At 38.8% G+C, this 22,303-nt stretch overlaps 3 protein-coding genes across 4 annotated transcripts; 1 reads left to right on the forward strand and 2 right to left on the reverse strand.

The window, feature by feature from the left end:
* Positions 1-364: 364 nt before the first annotated feature.
* Positions 365-5,023, reverse strand: hsc70 (heat shock cognate 70). The gene is made up of 9 exons (XM_069143053.1): positions 4,888-5,023; positions 3,366-3,570; positions 3,008-3,213; positions 2,616-2,768; positions 1,991-2,546; positions 1,641-1,843; positions 1,333-1,531; positions 984-1,216; positions 365-801 (listed from the first exon to the last, which is right to left on the reverse strand). Exons 2-9 carry the CDS (start codon positions 3,568-3,570, stop codon positions 607-609), a joined length of 1,950 nt encoding a protein of 649 aa, XP_068999154.1. The 5' UTR covers positions 4,888-5,023; the 3' UTR covers positions 365-606.
* A 925-nt stretch (positions 5,024-5,948) lies between these two features.
* LOC138194373 (TBC1 domain family member 15) lies at positions 5,949-11,264 on the reverse strand. 2 transcript variants are annotated; one of them, XM_069143061.1, is made up of 10 exons: positions 10,853-11,260; positions 9,382-9,567; positions 9,049-9,167; positions 8,447-8,550; positions 8,248-8,315; positions 7,967-8,113; positions 7,243-7,333; positions 6,987-7,135; positions 6,754-6,895; positions 5,949-6,647 (listed from the first exon to the last, which is right to left on the reverse strand). In XM_069143061.1, the coding sequence occupies exons 1-10, from the start codon at positions 11,109-11,111 to the stop codon at positions 6,479-6,481; spliced, it is 1,434 nt and encodes a 477-aa protein (XP_068999162.1). In that variant the 5' UTR covers positions 11,112-11,260; the 3' UTR covers positions 5,949-6,478. The 2 variants fall into 2 exon arrangements, with proteins under 2 accessions (XP_068999162.1, XP_068999163.1); XM_069143062.1 differs by having other exon boundaries at positions 6,539-6,647; positions 6,746-6,895; positions 10,853-11,264.
* A 6,177-nt stretch (positions 11,265-17,441) lies between these two features.
* Positions 17,442-19,457, forward strand: LOC138194386 (myelin-associated glycoprotein-like). Its single transcript, XM_069143080.1, has 4 exons — positions 17,442-18,043; positions 18,158-18,208; positions 18,293-18,667; positions 18,754-19,457. Exons 1-4 carry the CDS (start codon positions 18,028-18,030, stop codon positions 19,029-19,031), a joined length of 720 nt encoding a protein of 239 aa, XP_068999181.1. The 5' UTR covers positions 17,442-18,027; the 3' UTR covers positions 19,032-19,457.
* Positions 19,458-22,303: the final 2,846 nt, after the last annotated feature.

Below are 22,303 nucleotides of genomic sequence, written 5' to 3' on the forward strand. Positions count from 1 at the left end.
TTCTCATATGCTTCACCTGAAGTTCCATGTATAACCCCTCCACCTGCCCCACTCTGGGAAGAGACCATCTGGTGATAAGCACCTCAGACAATTTATAGCCAAAATGTTTTTAGAAAACACATTGTTGCATTATTAATTGGTACAGCAGTTTTGCTTCTTTCAAAACATGTTTTTCAGTGTCACAATATTTCCTGCCAGTATGGCTAACTAATATGCAGGAAATAGATATTGATCAAAACCTCAGAGGTTTGTTAACAGGAAGTTTCCACAACTGTGAGCTGCACACCTATTTTTAAGCACTCATGATTGTGCTGTATACTCATAAATTTGATGCTTTGAAAATATATAAATCACAAAATGCAAATTAGTATCTCAATGGTGACTTTTATTGGTTTATAGATATCACAGGTAAAACAATATTACTTTTTGATAGATGGATGAATATTTTACAGGATATTGGAAGGGCCATGTGCAAGACTTCATAATAATATTGTAAGAATTTAAGTATCTGTGATCTAATGTTCACTGAATGCTACGAGATAAGAAAATACCTTTAAGACACTAAATATACGTTGGTGTATGAGATAATGAAGTTGTCAACAGTATTTAGTCGACCTCTTCAATAGTCGGGCCAGAAGAGGAGCCACCTCCAGCTCCACCAGGGAAGCCACCAGGCATTCCTCCTGGCATTCCTCCTGGCATTCCTCCAGGCATACCCCCCTGGTAAAGCTTGGAGATGATGGGGTTGCACACCTTCTCTAGTTCTTTCTGCTGGTGTTCGTATTCTTCCTTCTCTGCCGTCTGCATAACAGAAAGAGCAAATAACTTGGTGTGCCAAAAGACTTGGCTTCTGGTAGTTATCAAAACAGCATGACAGGGAAGTTGGGAATTGCCTCATTTTATTTCACTGTATGCACACTTCTGTTTTCACAATTTGAGCCAAAGAAAAACCTCTGTCTGTTATCAAGACTGTAGATTTTTACCTGGTTTCTGTCCAGCCAGGCAATGACTTCGTTGCACTTGTCCACAATAGTCTTTTTGTCCTCAGGGCTGATCTTGTCTTGGAGCTTCTCGTCTTCTACAGTACTCTTCATGTTGAAAGCCAGAGACTCGAGGGAATTTTTGGCTGTGACCTTGTCTCTCTGGACCTCATCCTCAGCCTTGAACTGCTCTGCCTCCTGCACCATGCGCTCAATGTCTTCTTTGCTCAGCCGCCCTATGAGAGGATGAAATACAAAGCTCAAATTATTACTTTCTAATTGTTCATGTACATCATTCTTTGTCTTATTTTTTTTATAATGGGTTGGATTTAAGATGTATTTATGGTTCTACCTTTGTCATTGGTGATGGTGATCTTGTTTTCTTTTCCAGTGCTTTTGTCCACTGCGGACACATTGAGAATGCCATTGGCATCAATGTCAAAAGTTACCTCAATCTGAGGAACTCCTCTGGGAGCTGGTGGAATACCAGTCAGTTCAAACTTCCCCAGGATGTTATTGTCCTTGGTCATGGCTCTCTCACCTTCATAAACCTGCAAACAATCATTTAAATAAAATTGTGTTGTGTTGAGGAGTATTTGTAATATACTGGGGCAATAGAGAGTGAACTGTTATTTGTCTGGATCTTTAGTGTTGCTCTACCTGAATGAGCACGCCAGGTTGGTTGTCTGAATAGGTGGTAAAGGTCTGGGTTTGCTTGGTAGGGATGGTGGTGTTCCTTTTGATAAGGACAGTCATCACTCCTCCAGCTGTCTCAATTCCCAGGGACAGGGGCGTAACATCCAGCAGGAGCAGGTCCTGTACATTCTCAGACTTATCTCCTGCCAAGATGGCGGCCTGCACAGCTGTGAAGAGTTTCCAAACAGTGAAAGTAATGCAGTGATGACTATAAAGCTTTTATATGAACCACTTTGTTGTATTTGAATAGTCTTTACACAAAAATAGTAAGATGATTAGAAACGAGTTTATGGCTCAATGCTGCAGAGACCCACCTGCACCATAGGCCACAGCCTCATCAGGGTTGATGCTCTTGTTGAGGTCACGGCCATTGAATAAGTCCTGCAGGAGCTTTTGAATCTTGGGGATACGTGTGGAGCCACCCACCAGGACAATATCATGGATCTGGGACTTGTCCATCTTGGCATCCCTCAGGGCCTTCTCCACAGGCTCCAGGGTTCCACGGAACAGATCTGCATTGAGCTCTTCAAAACGGGCCCTGGTGATGGAGGTGTAGAAATCTGTACCTTCGAAGAGTGAATCGATCTCAATGCTGGCCTGGGTGCTGCTGGAGAGGGTACGCTTGGCACGTTCGCATGCTGTACGCAGACGACGCACAGCTCGCTTGTTGCTGGTGATTTCCTTCTTGAACTTGCGCTTGAACTCAGCAATGAAGTGGTTAACCATACGGTTGTCAAAGTCTTCACCGCCCAAGTGTGTGTCACCGGCAGTGGACTTGACCTCAAAGATACCGTCCTCAATAGTCAGAATTGACACATCAAATGTACCACCTCCAAGATCAAAGATAAGGACATTACGCTCACCGCCAACCTAAAATAAAAGTTAAGAATTACAGAGGAAAATACAATTGAATGAAGTTATCATTTCAGTATTAGAGACCTTTTTGTCCAGGCCATAAGCAATGGCTGCCGCAGTGGGCTCGTTGATGATGCGCAGCACATTAAGCCCAGAGATGGTTCCAGCATCTTTGGTGGCTTGACGCTGGGAGTCATTGAAGTAAGCAGGAACTGTGACAACTGCATTGTTCACAGGCTGTAAAGACAGTAAGACCTTCAGTCAATAAAAAGTATGTGCGTTTAAGCGACTTATAGAGAGCATTTTGAGGCAGCGAAAACTGCTTGTTGTGATTCCAAGGTATTATATTTTAGATAAGGGGCAGCAGTGAAAAGTAGCAGGTAGTGTTTCCTAACATGTTACCACTCTTTGATCACCATAAAACCAAACTGTCCAAAGTAATCTTCATTTAGAGTTATACATTTATTGTTATCTACCTTGCCAAGGTACGCTTCAGAGATTTCCTTCATTTTGATGAGGACCATCGAGGAAACCTCCTCAGGGAAGAAGGTCTTGATCTCACCCTTGTACTCAACCTCCACCTTGGGTTTGGATGAGTCATTCACAACCTTGAAGGGCCAGTGTTTCATGTCAGATTGCACCACAGGATCATCAAACTTGCGACCAATCAGACGCTTAGCATCTGAAGTAGATTAAAGAGTAAAAAAAAAACAGTGATAAATTAGGTTTACATTGTGTGAATAATAGGATTGGGTTTTATTCTTCCGAGGGATTACATGTCTAATTTAATCTTTGTTTCTGAGTGTGTTGTCTTGTGGTTGTAGCAGTTTTTACCAAATACAGTGTTGGTTGGGTTCATGGCCACCTGGTTCTTGGCAGCATCTCCAATAAGTCTTTCTGTGTCTGTGAAGGCCACATAGCTGGGTGTGGTCCTGTTTCCTTGGTCATTGGCAATGATTTCCACTTTACCATGCTGGAAAATGCCCACACAGGAATAGGTGGTGCCCAGATCAATGCCTACTGCTGGTCCTTTAGACATCTGAGATACACAAAAGAAACATGTTAGGAGTTGTAACCCTTTTTATTTTTGGACTGTAATCCAAGATTGGTGCACATGTCCACCATCACTTAAGAAATGACAGCTATTTTTTGCTGTTTATAATTATGATTTGTGTGTGTGTGTGTGTTTGTGTGTGTGTTTAGGCAATAAAAAGGTGTTTGCTTGCAGTATTATTCAAAACATGCATGCCCCCATGTTACGTACCCCCATGTATACCTATTGGATGTGTTTCTGTTGGTTGTGTTTACAGAAGCCATAATGCACATCCACATCAGTTAGTGGTGGACTGCTGTCCATACCATAGTGGCTTAAAACACCCGCTGACACCCGAGACCAAACGAGTGGAATATGTAACACTGCCCTCTAATTCCCTTTCCACATGCTGCTTCTCTGCTCCCTCTGCAACATAACACTAGAGTGTCTCAGTCACGCTTTTTAAATGTGAAGTACTGATCCTGCAACAGTGATCAGTGTGTCTATTTTCCGACAGCTGGCTCCAAATAGTTTATGGTTACTATAATAAGTAGCAGCGTATCTACATGGCAATGAATATGGAAGGTGGCAAAAACTTCAGGGATCATTTGTCAGCGACTCGTGAGCAAAACCTGCCTGGTTCCTTTTAAAACAAAATGCTTAAAAACCAAAAATACCAACAGAAATGTATAGCTTTGAGGTTCAGTAACAAACACATTTGATTAGTTAAGAATGCAACAAAAGCCTCTTGTTGCGACAGCACTTGGACATGTACTCTGCCAAACCACCAGATCAAGGGTAAAAATAAATAATTTTTAGAGATAAAGAAAATCATACGTACACAGAGGAATATTAAAAATTAACAGCAGAGCACAATCTTCATAAAAATTTGTTAGATTAACTGTTTTTCTTCTGTAAGTCTAACGGGTGAAACTTTGTTCCTTTAGTGTCCCCGAGCGTCTGGAACGAGAACATATTATTGAATTATCACTTGTTATCCAGTTGTGTAACACAGAGCAGAAATGCTGACACAGTGCTTCTTTGGCTGTCCTACACCCACATCTGACACTTGCCACCGGACTGTTCAACATGGAAAGGAATAATTCAAATCACCCAAAAAGACATTTTGTTTACTGGATTGTTGCTAAACAGTAAAATGTTTTCACTGTAGGCCTCAGTTTGCCATGCCATTGTTTGACAGAAACCATGCAAGCCTCACTTATTTGTGAACCTCTCACTTTTGGCAGTTAGGATTTCAAAGCAGTAAGCAAGACAGACTATGAAGTCAGGCCAGAGTGCAATGCTTCTTATTCACGAGGTTACCTTCAGCTGTTAGATGTTCAAGACTTGAGAGTTTACTGAGTTAAATTGATGCTTTGTTTTCGCCAGCACCCAACACCGCCGTCTGAGCTCCTCTCCAGCACTCCTTTTCCTCCTGGCAGGCAGACTAAAAAGGGCGAGTGTCTCTGCTCCCCAGTGTATATACAGCACTGAGCAGGAAGATCCCATCAGGGTGTCAGGTGACTCCACCAAGGAAAGTTCTAGGCCCACATTTCTGCTCACTGACAAGATTTCCATGAAAGACAACTTGCTATTCTTATCTCTGTAGCTCCCTGCTAAACCGAACAAAACAAGTTAAATGAAAGATGTCAAATCATACGGCCTTGATTTGGGATAAAACCTAAAATTGTGTCATTGTTAAGTGGGCATTGCCCTGTAACACAAAAGTAGTTACTGAACATCATGTGGTTCACGTGCTCTATTACCCACATTATCAGGACTTTGAAAGGTACAGTGTTACGAATAATGTCTTTTCAAAAAACATTTCAACCATGTGAAAATCTCTCGGCTATAATTAAGTTTAGTTAAAAGCAAAAATAGATAGCTAAGAATATTAACGTTTGCAGTGATCTGCTTTGTGGTATCCTACAAATACTATACTATCCAGTGATCTGCTTTGTGGTAAAAAGCAGATCACTGGATAGTATATCAACTGGATAATATACTATATGTATGAATATATGTAACCTAGAAATCAACTTTCGGGTAAGTTAAAAACCTACAAAGCAGTTGTAAGCCTAAAATTATTTGAGGTATGTATGGCAAATGCAGACTCCATAGATGGATCACTGATCAATAGTGCTTTTCTGACATGATCAACAATGTTAAATGGGCTTTTAATATGCACAGTGCTCCTTCAAATCTTATCCATTCCTACGTTATAATTCTTGATGTATTTCCTGCAGGCACTGGTTAGTAAAATTAGTGTTTTTTCATTCAAAGAATGTGCAAAACTTAAAGTTATCCAAGTTAGTGCCACCCTACTGTTATTTTATGTAAGATTAAAACATTATAACTGAACATGAATTACCAACACCACCTGATAAAGAATCTTCACGAGTTTTATTGAGATACTGTTTTTCATGTCATATTGTGTTCAGTATGTTTAATTATTTATTTAGGACACAGTTTGCAGTATGTTTTACTTCCATGTTACTGCATGGTGGCCATGCCAGCGCTCATCTATTCTGGTTACATAGGCCTCTCTGACACATACGCCATCTGGCATTAAATGTAATTGCAGTTCATTACAGACGGCACTGTTGCGACACACCACATCTTCGTATTTACACACTGCTGGCAGTTGAATATTGCATAACCAGGAGAAACACAAGTCCTTTTTCTAAAGTAAAAAAAATTACGACAGTTCATGAGAAAAAGAAAATGACTCAGTGTGTGTTGGTTGATTTTTATACAATAAATACTGTACATTTATAATAAACAGCAAAAACTCATCAAATTTATGGCAAGCAGCAATCAGTACTTCAGTGTATTTCCCTCAGAAATACAATGTCCTGTAATAAAAAGTTACAATCATGGGAGTCTGTGAGATCAGGTATTTAAGTAATAGTTATCACTTTAAAATGAATAAACTACGGAGTTGATAAAGAAAGTCCTCATCTTTGCTCTTGTGTGCTGTGCAGCGTCCGTTCATATAATCCCAAGCACAGCGCTTACAGTAGTTGTAGAAATGGTGCTCTGCTTTCTTCAGTGTGCTGTTCAGATCCAGTGTTCCCTGAAGGCTGCACAAGAGGTAAATGTTTTATGAACTCATTCATACAGATAAACAAATACACAAAGCCCTTTGTTGTGATTTGATTTGTTTTATGTGTTTGCATACAGACAAACCTGCTGGTAAACTGGATGAGCTGGACATCATCTCGGCACCGCAGCAGAGACTCTCTGTTCTCTAACAGGATGGCTGCACAGATGAAGAGCTCAAAGGTGAAGTCAGTGTTGATGACCTGCAGCTCCAACTCACAATTCTCCTCTTGAAAGACCACAAGGCAAAAGCATATAACATTTGACAGATGTACAGTAACTTTTAGTAGTATTTTGAGTTTTTTCCTCTGGGGTTTCACCTGTGCTGTATTTTCGTGCCAGCCTTTCCTGATAACGGGCTCGGTCTACTTGTTGGGAGATGAGCTCCAGGTGGTCACAACTCAGAATCTCAAACAAACGTAGGGCATCACTGTGTTCAAACTCCCTCTGGAAACCCAGCAGTAGCCACCTTAAAGGAGGGAGAACACAAGCACAGACATAAACAAAATGTGCTCATCGACAAAAACATATATGAACTCATATTCAATCATTTACAGAATCCTACCAAAGATCTACCTGTGGCAGAATGTGAAGCGCTCCATGTTGTCTTCGACCAAATGAGCATAAAGCCCAGGGTCCAGTTCCTTCAACAGGGCTGCCTCCAACTCTAAAAGACAATAAACACAACTCTCTCATATGTTTTAACTAAACTAATTTATAGACACATTTGTTCTGGCCAGATTTATTTTATTTTAAGGTGTCTCAGATCTTTTTTTGTTGGGTTGTCTGAATGACTGACCTCATTAAACTTTTGTTCTGGTAATAAGTTTTGAGTGTCTGCACTTGTATAGCGCTTTATCACCTTTACGGTCTTAAAGCGCTTTTACACTGTTTTCCATTCACACATTCACACACACATTTACACACTAATGAGACTGAGCTGCCATGCAAGGCGCCCGCCATCAGGAGTACATTCACACACATTCACATTTGTTTTTCAATTGAAAATATTTATTTATTTTTATTTATTTAAATTTCCCAAATTCCCTTTCAAAAATATTTGTATGCTGTTAAAGAAAATAATAAATAACGGACCAATTTCAAGATAAAAAAAAAAAAGAAACAAAAAAGAAAATAAAAAGAGACAGATGAGTCAAAGGTTGAAATATTTAGCAATAACAGAGGGCAGTTTGTTTGCCTAAGCCCTACAAGGGTGACATTCTGCAGGAAACAGTGAAGCATACAAATTTATCGTGGTTTTTATTACAAATGAATTTGCATCTCGTTTTGGTATTCCCACCTATCTTTCTGTGGAGACCATCTGCCCTGAAGTCCTTGGAGAATTTCTCCATGTAGCAAGAAAAACTCCAGAAAGTGTCGACCTCAGAGTCCAGAACCTCCAGGAGCCGGCTGCACAGGTCATTCATTCCCTGGGCATAACTGACCTCTGGCTCAACAGTCAAGACAAGCAGTGCACAAACAGACAGTTAGCGTCTTTGGCGACACAACAAATAGCCTCTAAACCCGCCTGATCATATTCAGATTCAATAAACTTGAGATGGGCTCATTCTGGCTGTTTACCTGGATGAAAAGCAGCGTAAGTGATGAGGATTTCTCTCAACACCAACAGGTTGCCTAAACCTTCATCCCTGCAGACAAACATCACTTATTAGTTCGGGCATTAGTATGCCCGAAGTCAGCAATCTAATTCCAAACACCATCTGTTGACGCATATTTTAAGTAGTTCTGCAAAGAACGATAAAGTGCGACAGTAACTCACTGGTAATAGCTCAGGTCTCTGTTGGTTCGGGGAACATCCTTGTCAATGATTCGTATGGCTTCCGGAAGCTCCTCCTCGTCAAATGTGACCCGCTCAAATAATATCTGTTTTCAGGAAACAAATAGAGAGACATATATTTGACAATGAATTGAGATCTCAGTGTCATTACCTTTTGTGAAGTCCATACATTTTAATATATATCACTTAATTTAATCCTATCGTGTTGTTTTACTGCAAATAGTAATAATTTGGGTGAGTGTTTGTGGTAGGTTCATGCACTGTTTAGATAAAAGTGTTCAACACTTCAGTTTGTACAAGGAGGTCAAACGATGTCAAGGTAAATAGATGGCAAAGGATTTGTTTAACAAAATTAGATCCTGTTCTGTCATTTCCCTAAACAAACACACCATTTCACTCCTCCCACTTTATCCAGTTAATCTTTTCTCTTCTATAAATGCCAAAGATAAACTTTTCAATATAACACAAGAAGTGTAAATAACAGAACCAATTCAGAGATGTGTCAAATAGCAATAAGCAAATGAAGAGATACAATTCAAATTGGATTAGAATTACTAAAAAAACATATATTTAGTGGATCAAACCTGTGCCTGAAGCTCCAGGAAAATCAACCTGTCCCTGACCTCCTCAGACTGGTCTTGGGTCTGCTGCTGGGCCTGTGCCTCCCTCTGCTCAAAGTACCTGACAGCTTTCACCAACTCAGCTGGATCATAGGGTCACAGATATTTCAAAATATATATATATATATATATATATATATATATATATATATATATATATATATATATATATATAAAAAAGCAGGGCATTCAAAGAGGAAAGGAGAGAGAATATAACCAAGAGTGAAAGGTTGCCACCCTTGAGAGCCAAATAACTTCCTATAATGTGACAGAGTTTATGCAGGTTTAGGCCTTTACCGTCACTGCCATTGAGGTGCATCCGCACAGATGAAGGAAGGAACTGCTGCCACTTTCTCTTCATGACTTGGTACCGTACGAGCAACTGCTCCTGCAGGAGAGAGCGCTCTAAAGCTGTGGAGGTGCATGGGTACATCCCGAACAGAAAACGCCACACCAGGCCACGCTCAGGTGGAGACACGCCACCTGGACAGAGATGGAAGACCTTTTGATCATTGACAGTGGTCAGACGAACTGACTCTGCTGTGTTTTCAAGCTATTGTTATTCAGTCAAACCACCAGACTGAAACAAACTATGAATGGATCACATAAAAGAATAAGAGCTTTGCAAGTGGGGAAATCTTTTGTCAAAACGTTGCCAATCCACATTTTCGTGAACTTTACCCTGCTTTCACCAGAATCTGGGGTGAGGATTTGAAATATCTTATGTGATCATTTTGGCTCTGCCGGTTCCTTAACCCTCGTGTTGTCCTTGGGTCAAAATGACCCACAGCTGTGTTCAACCAATTTCTATTTTATTTTCATATTTTTTGGGATCATTGGTGACAAGGAGGCTGTGAGGGTTTCTTTAAAGAATGATGACCAATGATCCCAAAAAATATAAAAATATAGAAATAAAATAGAGCTTGGTTGAACACAGCTGCGGGTCATGTTGACCTGAGGACAACACAAGGGTTAATCTTTGGACTCTGTGTTTGGAGGGATGGAATGTGGATAAAGGTCAGAGGGCCACCAAGAAGGAGGGTGGGTTTTCACATTCCTGCTCATGGATGAGAGATTTGATGTGATGTTTTACCCGAAGGAGAACTCCTCTGTTTACATGTTTATTGTGTGCTGCTGAACCTTCGTTTCATTCTTAGAATTCCTCCCTAACTTGGTAAATGGTGTCTGTTGTTTAATTACAGTAGTCACGCTGGAGTTATTTGCTTCAGGGGGTCTAATGTCCAATAAAATTTTAGATTTTAAAGAATAGTTTGACTGTGACTCAGTGAATATCCTGAAGCTAAGCATCACTTGACTGAAGAATGACAGGGTGCAATCCACTGATGCATCCGGACACATCGTGGAAATCTTAGTTGAATAATTGACTTCATAGAACATTTTTGCTAAAACGGGCACACTTGTTGACTGAATTTCATGAAAAGTTTGACAATATTTATCTAGTTACACAAATTTGCTAAAGGCAGAATAAACAACATATTTTCAAACCAACAGAAATCAGGCTGTGCTGTTGCCAATCACTTTACTGCTATTGTATCAATACAGAAAGGTTATGACTTTAAATTTCAAGATTTCAGTTTGATCTGTTGTGACCTTATTTGTCTGTTTCGTATTGCTTTAAAATCATCATTGGCAGAGTCATTGACACCTGTTTAATGTTTCATGCAAAACTGTATGAATGAAGTTTGCCAAAATATAAACGGTAATAGAAAATATAAATATATTGGCTAAATAAATCAGACAGACAGACCGTTTTTGAATATATGCATCCTCAGTCTTGACTCATCGACCCTCCCCTCAGCGTCCATGACTCCAGGTAAGGTGAGACGTGCAGCGGACAGAGCTGGACAGCTCACCGCTGCTACTCTCCTCTGAGAGCGGACAGCCGGTAGGTGGTTGATGGAGCTCGTTTCTTGTGTTTCTGTCGGCCCTGGATTCCCATTAAGCTCTTCCATGTGTGCCTGCAGATTTCGCACAAGTGAAGAAAACTTGTGTCGGTCGCGCAGCATTCACAGAATGGCAGACAACAAAGTGTCATCCTCTTGTGGCCTACTGCTTCAGCCAAGAAGACTGACTTCGAGCAAAGGTAACAAAACCCCGTTGAATTAGTTTCAGGAAACCATTTGCAGCTCTGTTGACTCTCACCCAGCCATCTGGGAGTCATATGACTGCACATTTGAGATCGGAGTTTGGCCCACATTCCAGGTGGAGCCCATGTGCCAAAGTTCAAAGCATGTGGCACTCCACCTAGTGGTTTAATTTAACAACGTCAACCTCAGAAGGACTTGACAACGGGGTGTCCCAATTCCATCAGACGGTTTTCATGACTTTGAAATTTGATTTTTGATAGAAACAATTGACGCTACAATCACTTAACATATTTATATTTTTGTATTTCACATGGAGTTATGTAGACATGAAAAACAGATCAAAAAGTGGGTTAGGTTACTAAAGTTTTTTTTAAATTATGGTGCAAGGGAGAGCAATGGGCTAGGCAGGAGCCACTGACAAAGCAGTTCACAGCCTTGCAATTGCAAATTAAAGGTCAAATGACAGAAGGTGGCACAGATGTTAAATACAGAGTATCAAAATATAATCCATAACAACACTAAGCTAGAAGCTCAGCTGAGAAACTGAGGTTAGGCTCACATTTTTTATTTTCATGTCCAAATTAGAACACACAGTGATTATCCTGTGCAAACGTACACTCCAAGGTCCAGGTGATGCTTAATATGAAGCTTGAGCCATCTAAATTTGACAAAGTTACTGTCTTTTAAATGTAAAATTTCTTCTGTGTATTTGTGGACATATTTTCTACTTGACCTCCAGTAGAGGAACACAAAGATACACATTGACTTGTCTCCACATCAAATTAATTTCAGCCAAACTTTTGAATATTTTTATGTTGATTGATGATCGGTTTTCTCCTAAACTAGTCACCTTGAACTTGTTTTAAGAACGGACCTCTTTGTGGTCAGTATGGTCATATGTGAAATTACTGAAACTGGCCTTAGGAGTAGAGATGCCTTCAACTGTGGGTTAACTGTAGAAATGTTGAATAAATATATAAGTTGCAGTGGATCAAATTCACAGATGGCAGCACTAGCAAGCCTTACACAGAACTAGTGTCACAACAAGTTACAACACACTTATCCTGGATGATGCAAACTTTGGTCACTTCCTCCTCAACACAACCAATGGATTCACCCTGAGTGCTTACTGTAAGTTTTGAGATCTGATTAACACACAGTATTAATGTGTGAGTATCAATAATTAGTTCATTCACTAACATATCACAGTACAAATTCCTAGAGTCACTTCACTACATAAAAAAACCCCCATTAGATCTATATAATATTGCATGTACAGTACATGTAAAATACAGCATTGTCAACACAAATAAAATGACTGAGCAACATTTAAAATTACTGAACAACATAGTTAGCTGTCAAGGGAATTATATTGTTTAGGCCTGACATACTATGAGACTCCTCTGATTCCCTGAATGTGGGTAAAGGTCCAATAAAGGACACCGCGACCTTGGGAACTAACTGTCCATGATAAGTGTTGACTGTGGTCACATTGGACACAACATGTCTGACTCTCTGACTCACCGTATTCAGCCAAGGACATATTCTTATCCTTATCGGAACCAATGTGTTCCTTATAGTTCAGCCCTTGTGAGAGTACAGGGAGAGAGGTGTAGCAACCGGTCACGGCCACACGTTGTGATCTCTCTCCTCGATCGAACTGCTGCCAATAACCATCACTGCGTTGACACCCAGAACGGTCTGCTCTGCCTTCTTCAACTCATCTCCACGATTTCCATCACAATAGCTATATTACAACTTTCACTGACAAACATGCAACTCAGCCTCTCTTGTCTCTGCATCAAGTTGACAGTGACAGCTTAGTTTGATATTCACTCATATCTCATGAGTCTTAGGACCGAAACATACTTTTGTTCCGTATACCACGTACCACATGAGCACAGGCACCGGTAAGGTGTATGACTAAGTGTCCCTAGTTCAATAGGTAATGATACAATTTTAGGTTATTTGTTTGTAGGTGGACAACATTTCTAACAGTGTATTAGTGTGTTACATTATGTTTCAAATAACTGTGTTACTTCTTAAAGACTTCCTCGGTATCCTCACACTAAACTCTTGCTCTTTTGACAAGTGTTAAAAGAAAAGAGCTCTCAGTGGCTCAGAAAGGTGTAAAAGTCGCCCCAAGAGTTTAAAAAAACGAATGCTGCAACAGAATCAGGCCATAAAGGACAGTGACTGCTGGTGTGTACAGTATGTTTAAACATTTTTTTTTATTTATTTTTTTTTAATCTCAAACTCAAAGATGGTTCAAATGTGGTCAGTGTTAAATTTTCTGTCACAACTTCCTTTTTTGCAATGCACCGCCACTGTGCAACAGGAAACACACCCAAGACATTTCACACTGGTGTTAAAATCTAGTATTTCTAGTTGTATTAACGAAGCACAACAAAGCAGCACAACCTATGGTTCTCTCTCACAGTGAGTATTAACTTTATGTGGTAAATGCAGTTTGTGATTGATACTGCAGTAACACCGAACCACATTTTGTCCATTAACCTAAATGTATTGTTTGGATCAGATGCAGCTGCGAGGGCTCATCAGTATCAGTCTCATATTGATTCTGGCCTCTGATTTGAAAGGTGGGTGACATGTTCAGTTAATGTGTTTGTTTTGAATTTAGTTTTGGAAGTATGAACTTTAATAAATACCATTTTCGATTTTCAACACAGGTCAATGTTGGGTTGTAGATGTCAATCAAACAATCCATGCAGTACGGGGCTCAAACGTCATCATACCATGCAATGTTACCTTTCCAACAGTAAACAGCACAAATAAGGTTGACATTTACTGGAAAAAAAAGGGGCACAGCACATGCAGTGTCAATGACAAGGACACAAACGCATTCGTTTTTCACCCAGATGACAAATGTGTGATTGAGAAGTACCGAAGAAAGACCAAGCTGATCGGAAATACAGCCGAAGGAGACTGCACCCTTCAGATCCTAAACATCTTGGACAGTGAACCAAATATCTATGTGAGAGTTTCCGCAAGTGGTCAAAACTACAGTTTCAAAACTCAATCTGTCTACATTCACGTGAATGGTTAGAATTTCAGTAAAACATTTAAAATTTGATTTAAAACCACATTTAATAAGCATGTATACAGAAAGATTGCATTAATTTTCGGCATGTTTTTCCCACATGGCTTGGTGTTATTCCAGACACTTCAAACCCAGGTAAAACCTAAGTCTTTGTTAATTATTCATATTTATTTATATAATGTTTTATAAAATGTGGAAAAAATATGTTCAGTGTCCTTTACCAAAAAGATTCATATTCACAATTTTCCTCACTGTAGACTTCACTGACGAGTCTCTGATAACGATCTATGCGTCGATCTTTGCACCAGTGGCTGCTCTTCTGATCATTTTTGTTGTTGCTGCAGTTTTATTTTACGTAAAACGCAAAAGGTAACGTCCCTCTACGATAATTTGTAAATTGACTGTGGGGCTTGCAAGCAGCAAACTTAATTGAGCTTCATGTTGCAGAATAATATATGTGCAGACACTTGGAGGCCAATTGTGTGATGTGGAAAATAAGAAATGAAATTTAAAGAAACTTTAATGAGATAGTTGAAGTTGGTGGAAATAAATGATCAAAGGCAGATTATTTTCATATGCTACAAACATGTCAAGAGGCACTTTAAATGTGTTATTTGATACAATAGTCTTTAAGGCAGTACTTAATATGCTGGAATGGCATATAATGGTTATAATGTTGTACTTTTTGTAATAACTTACAAACAGTGTAACAACCATAACTGACTTTCCCAGGTCACAGACTTTAACCAGGGAGGGATCTGGATTCTATGCAAACTTTAGCAGAGCAACATCAAACCCACCTCAAAGGTTTGTTGTATGACTGAATGGGTAAATCCTATGAAACCATGATTGTTGTTTTTCAGTAATATGAATTAGAATGAAAAGAACTAAAGTTTTTGACAGATAGTTGTGTATATTTTTGTGTCATAATTTCCCAGATATGCTGTAAATTTAAGTCATAATAACATGATTGATCACTTGTTTCTCAAACTAGGATACAACTGGTCTCTTTTTTTTCAGAGAATCATCCTACAACAAGCAAGACAAGAAACGTCCTGAAATGAAAGTCATCGATGACCCTGTCTACGTCAATGTTGAGGTACAATACCCGCAATAATATGAGTATTTATATCCGAAAAAGAAAATAAGAACCACTGACAAATCTCATTAATCTTTTCACAAACAAGTTAAGTAAACCCTTTTGAAATCCAACTTCTGTCTTTTCAGGCCCCAACAGGTCAAATGGACCAAAGTATGGACCATGCAGAAAATATATACGCAAATGTGGATTACACAAAATAGTAGAAAAGTTGCACCTCACACTTAAACTTGAATTTATAATCCATATCTGTATATTCTGCTTTGTTTTATCCACATGTTCACGGTTACGTGTGAACATGTATATTAAATGACAACATGATGACAAAGATAAAAGGATACCCTGCTTCTTCTAACTGGTTTTACGAGATACAAACTATGAACTATTGTAGAACAAGGCAGCAATAAAGGGATACAAACAGAGCAAGTTTTATTTTTAAAAGACTGTAAGTTTGTTATAAATACCCACTTACTGTGTCTTACTCAGATAGCTGAAATCTCATCTTAGCATTGGATAAAAAAGAGTGCATTTTGACATTAAACAAACACTGTGGATTTTGGCTTCCATACTTATAGTGGAGTTACATTCAAAAGGGACACCCTCAAAGCCGGAGAGGTCAAAAGTTAATTGCTCTATTCATACATCTTTCAATTGACATGTGTCAATATTGTAGACAGATCAACTTGAAAAGGGTTAAGCCTTTCCTCTAAATATTGTCTATGCAGCATCCCAGGAAATTTCCTCCATGCTGGACACTTCTACACCTTACAGTTTAGGTCCGATACCAATGTTCGGTAACATCGGAGGTGGTAGTGAGCCAGGCCGAATGTAAAGGAGATCAGATGGTCGCTAGGCATGAAGCATTTCTCCTATTCATGTAGGAGAAAACAGACTAATCAATGTTCATCTCTTTTAGTAACTTTCCCTACCCTTAGCCAAGTGTTTAGTTAGTTAACCTGACCTACGTATCTCAACCATATCTTAGTTTATTTGACATGATCTTCTGTGTGCCAGATGTTGTGGAACATGAGAATATAAAGATATTAGTGTTGAATTGTCTGAGATTTTGAAGAATTGTCCAACATTGATGTCCTCATCACTGCTGGCAGTCAGGTACGGTGGGCTGCTGTATGGTGTTAGATCTGTCTCGTATTCATGCTGTTGTTGCACCACTGAGCGACACAGGAAATGATATCAAGCTTTTAGCACTTTCTGCAACTTCACTAGAACAACTCATGACTGGAGTTCTGTTTCCTGTGGGTTTTATCAAAAAACTCTAAACTTGTGAAAAGAGAGGAGGGCAAAGTTGTGTACAGTCATCTGTATAACTTCACTTGACAAATATTTGAATTTAGTGAAGTATTACGTAATGATTTTTTTTTAAATCTTTGTCAATATATTTGTAAACACATCTCCTATGTCATATGCTGAAACTGAGACTAGTGTTTTCTCTCCAGTATAATATCCAGAGATCAAATTATTGCTTGAATTCAAAATAAGCCAAAAATAAAGGGGTAAAAAAAAGTACAGTGTTTTTCTGCAAGTCCGCAGTGATCTCTGTTGTCAAATCCTCTTTTACAGCATTGCAACCTTATTTAGCTGTCTAAAACAAAACTAAACAGTAGTGGCCAACAGTATAGATATATTTGTATTTAAAGTGAAAGTTAGTGAGGCTGAATTATAGCAATAATTATAGAGCAAAATAAGTCCTTAAACTTTGCATTGCTAAACGAGCTCCCAGAAAAATCAAATAAGACATATATGATGACTTTTCAGACAACATACAGAAAATACAAGTACATTTCAGAATTGATGTTATTGTAGTATAACTGAAAGTGCTGTTAAATATCTTTTAACACGTCTGTGGCAAGGTATGAGAAAAAATGTAGCACATCAGTGACAATAACTAATTTCATGCAAAAACAAATCTACTCGTGCTTCCTTACCAAGTTTAAGGAACATTTAAAAGGATTAACTATTACAAGCTAATCAATAAATAATCAGGTTTTTTTAAACAAGAAGCTTTTTTTTTTTCCACCGTCAGATGCTGTAATCTTGTCACAAGGACAAGAAAGGTCTTATTTGTTGAGAAAAAGCTTTTTCATACACTGATGTTTGCAAACAGGCTTTGGAAACTAATTTACACCAAACAAAGGAGTTTGATAAGATTTTGCTGAGGAGTAAGACTTTCTCGACCTTGGTTATCTCTGTGTCCTTATCCACAGGCGCTGGGTCTGTTGTCTTCCAAGGGTTTAATTCTCAGAGTTAGTTTTATTTGAATTTTACAGACATTTCTGTCACACAACAGACCAAACATGTAACTTTTACTGCTGCAGAGTCCCCCTCATATCATGTGCCACTTTGCTTTAATGTAATCTGCAAAATGTCTCTTTTGTTAACAACTTTTTCCATTTCTCACCTTCTTTATCTGCTGTTGCTTTATAAACTGTTGCTTTTGTGCATTACTGGAATTCTGTGTTCAGTGAAATTTATTTCTGTATTAATTTGCTTGCAAAAAAACCCCATAACCTTGTGGTTACTTTTAGTAGCATGTCAAATGTTACACAAACAAAGAAAGTGACCACTTATTACAACAACTTCTGCCTCCAAGGCCTTTAGCTGCATAAATATGAAATCCACAGACAGTGCCACAAGTGCCACAAATTCATTCAGCCATGAAAGGATTCAGAGGTAAGTGAATTGTTGGTATGTGTGCCAAAATACAACAACAGAATCACATTTAAATGTGTTTATCCTCGGCTTCATGTTTTTTTTTTTTAACTTTAAATTTCACTTCCTCATTAGTAATGGAACTGAAGTTGTGGCTGTCATTTCTGAAGCTGAGTATCATGCATGGTGAGTATCAAATTTAAATGTGGTTGAATTTAATCCTTCATTTTACACTTAAAGATAAATCAAATGTCCTCAATTGTTTTTCAGTGGCGCATGATGTCCAGGCCTTTAATAAACAGTGGAGCTTGGACATACCATCAACTATTCCTGCCGTGGAGGGCTCCTGTTTGGTCATTCCCTGTATGTACACTCACCCCAGCCATCGTTCACTAAAATACCTGAACAGGTGGAATGGATTCTGGATGAGGGGGCATGAAATAATCTCGAGCAATCTACCATTGAAGCTGGGTAAAGAGTACAACAAACGAACCGAATTATTGGGAGATCTGAAATCACTCAACTGCACCATGCTGATGTATGGTGTCAGGGCCACTGATATCGGCCCTTTTTACTTCAGAATTGTCATACCGAGATACAGTAGATTCTCATTCCTAAACAACCCAGTGTCCATTAACGTTACACGTGAGTATTGTATAGATTATTTTAAAGATTTCAAGGCGATTGAATTGTATTGTGAGTAAAGTTGGTGTAATTCTTCAACTTTTCAGGCATTCCAGATCCTCCCTCTCTGACTGTGAAGGTGGGGAAGAAGGTATCTGCCTCCTGCTCTGTGTTTCACTCCTGCCCAACGATGCCACCGCGCTTAATCTGGAACCATCCTGGAGCCATCAAGCATCGGCTAAAGAAGCTGGATCAGTGGAAGTGGGAGACAGTGACAACCCTGATCTTTCGACCTGCAGCCTCCGACTTCAACAAGCCTTTGAACTGCACAGTGAGATACAGCGGGGGGAAGCGAGCGATGAGCTCCACAATTCTTAGAAGATGAAACGATGACTGCAAGGCCTAAATAGCCCCTTTAACTCTCCACGGTAAACGTGTTCATGTAACTTATGCCAAGTTTCACACCTGTAGTTTAATGTCTCAGCAATATTTGTACAATTGTACTATTTAGCTGCGGAAAGATAAATGTCACCCTGCTGTGGTATGATAACAGAGATAATGTTGGACCAAAAGGGAATCTACAAACATCATGTTGAGACAGTGAATCCGAACATTTTACTACATTCGTAATGTCCTTTCAAATAAATGACCGCCTGTGCGTGTACATGATTTTTTATGTTTGAGTAACAATAGTATAATTGAAATGAATATGTTCTTAAATGTTTTCTTTTTAAAGAATACGTATGATTGTGTGAAAACTGGAACCCATTTCTAACTACGTAATAAACACGGCCTCAATTCTTTTCTTCAATGCGGTACGCTTCTCATTCTGCAATTTTTTCGACAAATTCATTTATGCTTTGATTCAAGTATGCTTTTGGGAAAATGTGCCGATCTTGGTCTTTTAAAAGAAAATCTATAAATACACAAGCTTTCTCTAAATTACTTTCCTGAATATTCCCCCATCCTCATGTGTTTTTGTGCACTCAGTGAGACCGTCTTTTGTGGTATTCTTGAGAAATAAGTGGTTTCTAATGCTTTTTTAGTTTCACTGACAACATATGCAAAATACTTGAATATGAACATCTTCTGAGCTCTCAGGTTTACATAAAGGGCATGAGGTGTGTTTGTGAAATGCCATCATTTCAGCGCTCCTATCTGTCAGCCATGATGGTGACTGGCTTCCTCTTTCAAACTACACGACTTTCTCCAGGGTGACTTGGGTGCACACACAATGGCTTCACGTCCATCTGCAATAGATAATAAACAGGTGAAGATGCATGTAAAAGCTGCTGCCTCACATTTTACACTGAACTCATATGGCTTTGAATTTGACTCCCTGAATATCTAAAAAACATCTCACTAAAAAAGCCTTACCATCTGTTTTCATCTGTTAATATGCTAAATCAATCTTGCCCACTGAGAAAAAAAAACGTGTAGCGTAATTGTAGTATTGGTTGACGTTGTCTAAAAACTAATTAAAGAGTTATCAAAATATCTCCAAGCAAATTATTACAATAGTTAAATAGTGATTTTACAAGATACTTTATTCCATTCATCAGACAAAAAAATTATAATTTTTTTGGACAAAGGAAGTCATAACTGCAGGTACAAGTGCATTAAAGCTGTATTGCAGGACTTTAATATGTCTGTTTTATTTGCCAACGAGTTCACACATTGCTGATTAAGTCTATCAGTGCCAAGTGAATCTCTGTATTTCACAGTATACAGAGTTGTTGTTGTTTTTTTAATTCTGGAGATATTCCCATGCTGACCAGAAGAATGCAAACATGCTTTGTGGGCACTTCCAGTTTAGCTCTATGCTAAACCTGGATAGGAATGAAATGGCTCAATCGAGCGTCTCTTCAAGACTTCCGAAAGGTTACTGGTCAGAAAGGATCAAATTCTGATACTCAAAACAATTTATTCACCGTCTTTGTTGGAGCCTGCTGAGCATGTGTCAACCGGGTTTTTGTGATTATTCCCGCTGGCAGAAGGGGGAGACAAAAGTTCCACGCTGTATGTTTAATGATAAGGGTACTTTCAGATTCAAATATTTTTTTCAACAAGCAACATAATGTGAATAACAGGAGTAGATAAGAATAATGTTTTTTGTAATACAATATATGCAGAAAATAACATACTAAGTTTTCTTGTACTATTTTTATACTGTTCTTGACCCACATTAGTTAGACCCCGTGCAGATGAACAGGTCTTTTGCTTCTTACATATTGGCATATATCGCATCACCCCCGTCCATCTGCAAAGGAAGCAAGATTAATTCACTTTCAGGAATGCATTTAATAAATGAATAAATACAAGTTTACATACAGTACCTCCATGTTGCCATATATATGATCATTGGAGTGAATGGCAGGGCAGTTTACATCATGAAAGATCTCTTTCCTGTATGAAGAATGCAGATATCAAGCATGTTTTTTTTTTAATGTTTTATTTACACATAAAGACATTCATTTATTGTATAGCCATTTCAAATCAGGAGGAAAGTTTTGTTTATGCCACACTTTTTGTTGCAGAAAACCGGGGACGCTCCACATTTCTGTCTGCCTTCATGGCGCTCCTATTGGATGTTGCAGTGGCTGTAGAACATCTCCTAATGGCAGAATACTTGTTTTGACTTAAAGACCACGAGAGAGACCTGTAAAACTTGACATTGTGAGCTGTATCTGACTGAGAAAATGTTTTAAGTTGACCCTGTGATACTAGTCACTGTAATGTGATATGACTACATTTTTATACAACCTGAATTAAGTTATACATGTACATCACTTCAATGGTTATCTTTACTAGTGGAAAAAAAACACAGGTTTCCCATGTATGTCTTCCACATGGGATACTGTGTTTACCACAAGTTAAAACATATGATAACATGGAGAAAATACGTGGACAAGTTTTCACATGGGAATCTACGAGAGCTTCACACATTACGAAATGAAAATGTTACAAAATGACAAGTTTCACATGTGCACAATCACATGTGTCATATGGTCACAGGTAATCCCATGGGTCTTGCACATGTGAAATTCATGTTTTGTTTCTGTAAGGGGTTTGTTTGCTGTTGCGCTTTAAAATCGAACACTTTTCATATACACTGTAGTGTGCAGATTTGAATGTACACGATTCATTTGAACTAAAAAGAGAAACAGAATGATTTACTTTCAATGACAATAAAAAAAAAAATCTAAAACAACTTACCATTTTCTAACAACTCCCACTCCTATCAAAATTAGTACCAAACTCACACCTGTTCCTATTGCAATGAAAATATTCTTCATTTTACCTGTTCCAAACAGAAATCATATAGTCATTTTTTTCTCCTTTTCATATACAGAACTAACAATCTCAAACTGCATTAAAAAAAAAAAAAAAGTTTTACATGCTATTAACAGGGAAAAACAGGACAAGGGTGCCTTTGCCCTCTGTGTTGTTTGCCACACATTGCACAGACTTGAAGGACCCAAAGTCTGTCTGCAAAGTCCCGATTGTAAGAGAGCCGCGTTTGTCTACTTTGGTGCTTTGCAGAACTCTGTCAGCAAGCACAAAATGGATCAAGCTGGGAGGCCTAGACTCCACAACGCACACACACTCTTCTGAGGAGCATGAAGAGATGGTCTTAATCTCAGGGGCACCTGTAAG

Source organism: Embiotoca jacksoni, unplaced genomic scaffold, assembly GCF_022577435.1.
Source record: "Embiotoca jacksoni isolate LCO1_2020_lvr unplaced genomic scaffold, fEmbJac1.0.p SCAF_11, whole genome shotgun sequence".
NCBI classification, from domain to species: Eukaryota; Metazoa; Chordata; class Actinopteri; family Embiotocidae; genus Embiotoca; species Embiotoca jacksoni.

Bases quoted from the DNA above. Each gene is read 5' to 3' on its own strand.
- LOC138194386 (XM_069143080.1), top strand. The intron at 18,209-18,292 runs GTGAGTATCAAA...ATTGTTTTTCAG, and splicing joins GAAGCTGAGTATCATGCATG to TGGCGCATGATGTCCAGGCC. The intron at 18,668-18,753 runs GTGAGTATTGTA...TCAACTTTTCAG, and splicing joins AGTGTCCATTAACGTTACAC to GCATTCCAGATCCTCCCTCT.
- LOC138194373 (XM_069143061.1), bottom strand. From the start codon at position 11,111: ATGCTGCGCGACCGACACAAGTTTTCTTCACTTGTGCGAAATCTGCAG. The intron at 8,551-9,048 runs GTTTGATCCACT...TCCTGAAAACAG, and splicing joins TCCTGGAGCTTCAGGCACAG to ATATTATTTGAGCGGGTCAC. The intron at 7,334-7,966 runs GTGGGAATACCA...ATTGTCTTTTAG, and splicing joins TGGTCTCCACAGAAAGATAG to AGTTGGAGGCAGCCCTGTTG.
- hsc70 (XM_069143053.1), bottom strand. From the start codon at position 3,570: ATGTCTAAAGGACCAGCAGTAGGCATTGATCTGGGCACCACCTATTCC. The intron at 2,547-2,615 runs GTCTCTAATACT...CTTTTATTTTAG, and splicing joins CTTATGGCCTGGACAAAAAG to GTTGGCGGTGAGCGTAATGT. The intron at 1,532-1,640 runs GTAGAGCAACAC...GATTGTTTGCAG, and splicing joins AACCTGGCGTGCTCATTCAG to GTTTATGAAGGTGAGAGAGC.